At 50.2% G+C, this 6,000-nt stretch overlaps 1 protein-coding gene across 2 annotated transcripts in view; it reads right to left on the reverse strand.

Annotated features, from left to right (window-relative positions):
• LOC116955159 (SEC14-like protein 1) overlaps window positions 1-5,357 on the reverse strand; it is a 38,338-nt gene extending 32,981 nt beyond the window's left edge. For both annotated transcript variants that reach the window (XM_032976170.2, XM_032976169.2), the window contains exons 1-2: window positions 5,006-5,357; window positions 1,542-1,620 (exon numbers count right to left, since the gene is read on the reverse strand). In XM_032976170.2, the coding sequence (XP_032832061.1) occupies window positions 1,542-1,604 (63 nt within the window). In that variant the 5' untranslated portion in view covers window positions 1,605-1,620; window positions 5,006-5,357. The remainder of the gene's footprint in view (window positions 1-1,541; window positions 1,621-5,005) is intronic.
• Between the last annotated feature and the right edge of the window lie 643 nt (window positions 5,358-6,000).

A 6,000-nucleotide genomic window follows, 5' to 3' on the forward strand; every position in this document is an offset into this window, starting at 1 on the left:
AAGCGGGAATAGAACTCGGTCCATCGGGATCATAACGCAGTGTGCTAACCACTGCACCACTATTCCAAACTTAAGTGTGAACACACCCATATACCTTGTGCATGTACAAAGACAAATATCCTTCATAGAGACTGTGGAGGCAAATGCTGTGGATCATAGGATCAGTGACGTAAAAACCTGTTATGGGCCTCGTCTAGGTAGACTCAGCCTCAAATGAGTACCTAGAGCGGTGTATAACACATCACCACTGGGTTGACAAAGGCGACTGGGTGTGGTCCTGGCCACCAACCCCGTCATGTGCCGTTCCAGCCATCATAGGTGCTGCTCGCTAACGGCATTTATCCCAAGAGTCTGATAAGGCTGGGGGGGGGGGGGGTCTTCGTATTATTGTGTGCATACATTTGTGAGCACAAACAGGACTTTCCCAACAAATTATGCAGGCTACACAGAGGATCTTTGCCTTTGTATATTACAGTATGCATGCGCACGTAGGATGTGTGGTTCTTTGCAGAAGTAATGTGATATAGCTCATGTTTACCCCCTGCTTGCAAAGGGTGACGCAGTTGATTTTATGCCCAAGACAATTGGAACAGAATATTCCATACCCCAGACACAGTATAATTAGAATCCTTTATTTAACCAGGTGAGAGCCCTTTGAGACTTATGTGAACGAATGAGTGGGTGAGTGTGGAAGTGAGTGAACGAGTTAGTTAGTAAGAGTGGGTGGGTGACAGCATGAGCCAGTGGGTAAGTGAATGAGTGGTTGAGTACGTGGGTGAGCGAGTGGTTAAGCGAGTGGGTTCGTGAGTGGACGGGTGAGAGGGTGAACCGGTTGGTGAGTGGTTTAGTGTGCGAGTGAATGGGTGTGGGAATTTGCAATTGAGTTGGTGAGTGAGCGAGAAAGTAGCGTATAAGCGAGTAATTGTGTGAACTAATAAATGGGCGATTGTGTGTACATTATGTGTGTGTGTATATAACGTGTGTGTGTGTGTGTGACGAATATCTGAACCAATCTTGGGTCTCCCCGAGGTCGAATCAGCCTTAGATTAGTACCTGGTGCGATGTGTAAACATCAGCACTTGGGTGACAAAGGCGGCCGGGTGTGGTTTGAGCCACCTTGTACATGTCGACAGCAGTACGTGTATGTGTATATGCATATGTATATGTTTGTGTGAGTATGTACATGTGTGTACGAGTCGTCTGTGTGTATGCAAGTGACCATGTATATATGTGTATGAGCATGTATGTGGGAAGTGGGAGTGCAGCGGTAAGCGCGCTACGCTACAAACTCGAGGACCTCATGATCAACACCTTTGACGCTTATCCGATCTGGTCCTGGGACTCCCCTATGTTGACTCGGCCTCAAAAGATCACCTGGTGCGGTGTATAAACATCGTGACTTGGGGGGGGGCGTGGTACTGGCCACCCACCCCCTCGTGTGCCTTTCCGGCCTTCATACATGAAGGCCGGCAAGGCACACGATGGGGGAGCTTAGTCTTTGCGTACGAGTATGTATTTGTAAGTATATGTGTGCTTCTCACCGCCATCACCATCTCAAAGGGGAACTTGTAGACTCGCACAGGCGACTGGTACTGTTGAACCATGATGACTTATCTGCAACTGCACACACACGAGCACAGACACGGAGTTGCAGATCCATTTTAGTCTTAAATATTGTTGGGCCAAGTGCTGTTAGCGAGAAGTGCTGTAAACATTAGCACTGCACACGGAGGGCGTGATCTAGCTCAACACCACACGCCTGGTCCCCTTTGTCTCCCCAGTGCCTGGACTGAGACCATCATCAACTGACTACACACGGTGGCTAGGAGATGTTACCTTCGTCGCCTGGAATACAGGAGGTCGGGGGTTCGATCCCGACCCTGACGCCTGTATATATAGAGTTTGTGGTGTCTCGCTCTCCTCGTGTGGATTTTTTCTCCGGGTCTTCCGGTTTTTTCCATCCCCATTTAGAATCAACGTGCATTAGATTATTTGGCTGCTATAAATTTCCACGTAATAAGCCACTTCGTTGAGCTATCATTTGTGATGGCCAGGTCGCTTCTGAAAAATAAGCTAATAGCTCAGTGGGATTTACATGGCAAAATACAATTAGATCATTTTTCAAAAACACAAACACATTTTGTAGTGGTGTGTTTACCTTTACTATTGTTTGCACTCCTATTGTCTTTTGGTATTGTTTTTTTTTCTAACTTTCTGACCCCCGTGCTCCTACTGGACATCTGCAGAAAAAGAGCTTTATAGCTCATCGCATTCCTCCTGCAGTCTAAATAAAGATTCTGATCACAGGCAGGAAAGCTGCGTTGTAACCGCACCGGCTCAGCACTCTTTGACCTCCCTCTGTCAGGTCCATGGCTCAAGCTCCCTCCAATCCATCTTTAAGGTCCATGACTCAAACTATCTGACCCTGGCTCCCCCCCTCCCCCCGTCTTGAGAACCACTTTATGTGTTTAGTTTGTTGTCCTTCCCCACCCCCGCACATCCTATTAGCACGGTTTTCCTACGTGCGATGCAGAAAGACGTTCAACATACATACACAGAGATGACAACACTACGCTCGGCGCTCTGACGAAGAAGCACAGTGGAGTTAACTTCCCCTCGTGTTTCTCAACTGTATCGCCATCGCCGGACACATTAGACGTGGGGCCCACCACGCAGCCATGTACAATGAGATGGACATTTCAGCTTAGCCTAAAACGACAAGATGACTGCAGGAATTCATCTTTTTTGGGTCTTTCGGTAAAGGCACGTAGATAGATTTTGATATTTTTTCTATCTACGTGGCTTTACCGAAAGGGCAAGATGACTGTTGGGGCAAGCGCTGTTCGCGAGCAGCAGCAGCACCTATGAAGGGCGGCACACGAGGGGGCGGGTGGCCAGCACCATGAAATATGTGGCAGCCAACACGGCTGGAGAAGACTGGCCCATGCGGACAAGGAGCGATTACACCAGCTCGTGCGCAGGTTCTAAAGATGGATTGGTGCACTGTGAGAGATAGAGACGAAGTGCCTATCCAGCAGTGGATCTATTGCTACTTTAGCTGCTGATATATATTTTTTCGGGATATCCTGTTTATTCATCTGCATAATCAAAAAACACCTTACACGCAGAAACACACTCGTACATACAAGTACCTACACGAATACATACACAAATATTCCCCGTATAGCCTGCAGCAGACTGTTTGGGCAAGTGCGAATAGCACCAATTAAAGCCGGCACGGCACACGAGGGGGTCGGCGGCCAGCACCACGCCCGTACAAACACACAGACACACACACGTGTATACATACACAGCCTTAATACGTGCTGCTGTTACACGAGCGATTTCATGGTGCTAGCAACACAAACCAGGGCAGTGTGGACTTGAGAACCATCATGCATTTTTGCCTGTCTTCCCAGAGCTGATGCATTTAAGGCCGACTAGAGCTGGGGGGGGGGGGCACAAATCAGTTCAGACATCGCTCACCACTGAATATATTCCACGGCCAGTTCGGAATTGGAACTGAACCCAAGTTGCCGGGTTTGTGGCGCAGTGCACTAACCACTGCATCCGCCCGCACATGCACACACACGAAGATCCCCCGTGTAGCCTCAAACAGACTGTTGGGGCAAGTGCTGATAGCGAGCAGCACCTACAAAGACAAAGATCCCCCGTGTAGCCTCTAACAGACTGTTGGGGCAAGTGCTGCTAGCGAGCAGCACCTACAAAGACAAAGATCCCCCGTGTAGCCTCTAACAGACTGTTGGGGCAAGTGCTGCTAGCGAGCAGCAACTTTTAAAGGCTGGCTCGGCTCACGAAGGGGTGGATGGGGGGCCAGCAGCACTCCCAGCCGCCTTTGTCTCCCCAGTGGCGAAGTTCACACACCGCACCAGGTACTCATTTGAGGCCGAGTCGACCTAGGAGAGGCCCAGAACCGATTCAGATAATCGTCACTGGTGTTGGCCGCCATGAGCGGGAATCGAACTCGGTTGGTGGGGTTGGTTGCGCAGGCAGCTAACCCGCTCGCCACGCACACACAATTCACACACACGGAACACGGCAAACCGCAAAACTTGTGCAAGGCTGCGCTTAGAGTCGCCCCGAGGCAGTGCTTGAAATGCAAAAAAAATCTACTTACGGTGGCCAGGAATCCCACCAAGAACACAGAGCGCAAGACTCTTCTCTACATTCTCGTTATAGCAGGCACCACAACGTCAAATCTACAACTCTCACGACGGGAGCCAGACCAGCCCATAGATCATTCGCATTCCCCTCCTATTCCCGAAACTGGGATTTTAAAGGGAGGGCTGGTGTCGTGGCAGCAATATTTTAATTGCGCTTATAATTTGCAAACTCAGCAGTTGCCCATACATAGACAAATATCTCCCGTATCGCCTAAACTGACTGTAGGAGCAAGTGCTGTTTGCGAGTAGCACAGCTATGATGGCTGGCACGGCACACGAGGGGGTGGGTGGCCAGCACCACGCCCGGCCGCCTTTGTCTCCCTAGTGGCGATGTTTACTACACACCACACCGGGTACTCGCTTGAGGCCGAGTCGACCTAGGGGAGGCCCGGGACCGGTTCAGATAATCGCCATCGGTGATGGCCGTGAGCGGGAATCGACCTCGCGTCTTTTGCCGAATTCGTAGCGCAGCGCGCTAATCGCTCCACCACCGCTCCCGACAAACAACAACACAGCCGCTATTCGCCACTTAGTGGCGGTGACGTCTCCACGGCGCCTGTGCCAGGCTAGGTGCACTCACACACACAATAAGAACATCCACAGGGTCGATGCGGGAAGACTGGTGACGGAACGGCAGTGAGTGTGGGGAGGACTTAATCCAGCAGTGGAGAGATCGCGGCTGATCATATTACACACACGATTACATTATACGTATACGTTAAACATGTTATATACACGTACTCCGCAAAAAACACCTAAAACATATCAACTTTGACAGCTCAAAACAATCACAAAACGTCAATACATCTCTAAGCGCTTACGTGACGTTAAGGAGTGAAGAAAACCGAACCCCTATGAGATGTCGTGCGGCCTAGCGCCTCCAGCGGGAAAACGGTCTCCTCTCCGGGCAGTGACGCTGGGCGAGAGCGCTTGGGGGCTCGGGTCGAGGGGATTTGTCCGAAATAAAACCTAAAAACTGTCGGCGAAAATACGCGGCGTGCATTTCTGAAGCAGGATGAAGTCCGCTGAGCCAGACATGGCTGAGATTTGTTCGAAATGAAACTTTAAAACCGGGAGAATAATCTTCACCTAACAACAAGCGAGCGCCCCGACCGACCAAACCGCCATGACGCAGGATGACGCCACTGACGTAGTGACGTCAATTGGCGTCGTGAGGTCATCGCGCAATGCTGGCACGTACGATTTTAAACGCGAGCAATAAACAAGGGGGTTGACGTCATTGCGCATTGCTGTCAAGGTGATGGGGGGGTGGGTTATGCGGTGATGTCATCACGCAATGCTGACACGCACACACGGTTTCATTGTCAATGCTTGGTTGGGGGGGGGTATGCGATGACGTCATTACGTAATGGTGACGCACGGTTTCAGAGCCCAAGCTTTGCGTGCGGAGGATGCGTGATGACGTCTCATCATGGTGACGTTTTCACGCAATGCTGGCGAGTTCCGGTTTAATTGCGGGCAACGGTTTGAAGGACGGCGTCATGACGTCATCGCGCAGAGCGTGACGAGCGGATCCGCGTGATGACGCATTCTAGTGCATTAGGTAATTTTATCTGTCACATGACAAGTTAAAACCCACCGCGTTCGTCCAAAACAAGTCTCAGTGTGTGGCTTGAAAAGCAACATCGAATATAGTTGGCGACGTTTCAGGCAATGACCCTTCTTCATGGCACATTCTTCATGGCACCAGTAGATGTGCTATGAAGAATGTAACATTAAAATGCGCTATGGACGTGTTGTGAATGTGTTGTGAAGGGCCGTTGCCCGAAACGTCGTCTATTGTTTTCCGTGTTAA

Source organism: Petromyzon marinus, chromosome 58 (genome assembly GCF_048934315.1).
Source record: "Petromyzon marinus isolate PM22_M1 ecotype Great Lakes invasive population chromosome 58, UKy_Petmar_22M1.pri1.0, whole genome shotgun sequence".
Classification (NCBI taxonomy): domain Eukaryota; kingdom Metazoa; phylum Chordata; class Hyperoartia; order Petromyzontiformes; family Petromyzontidae; genus Petromyzon; species Petromyzon marinus.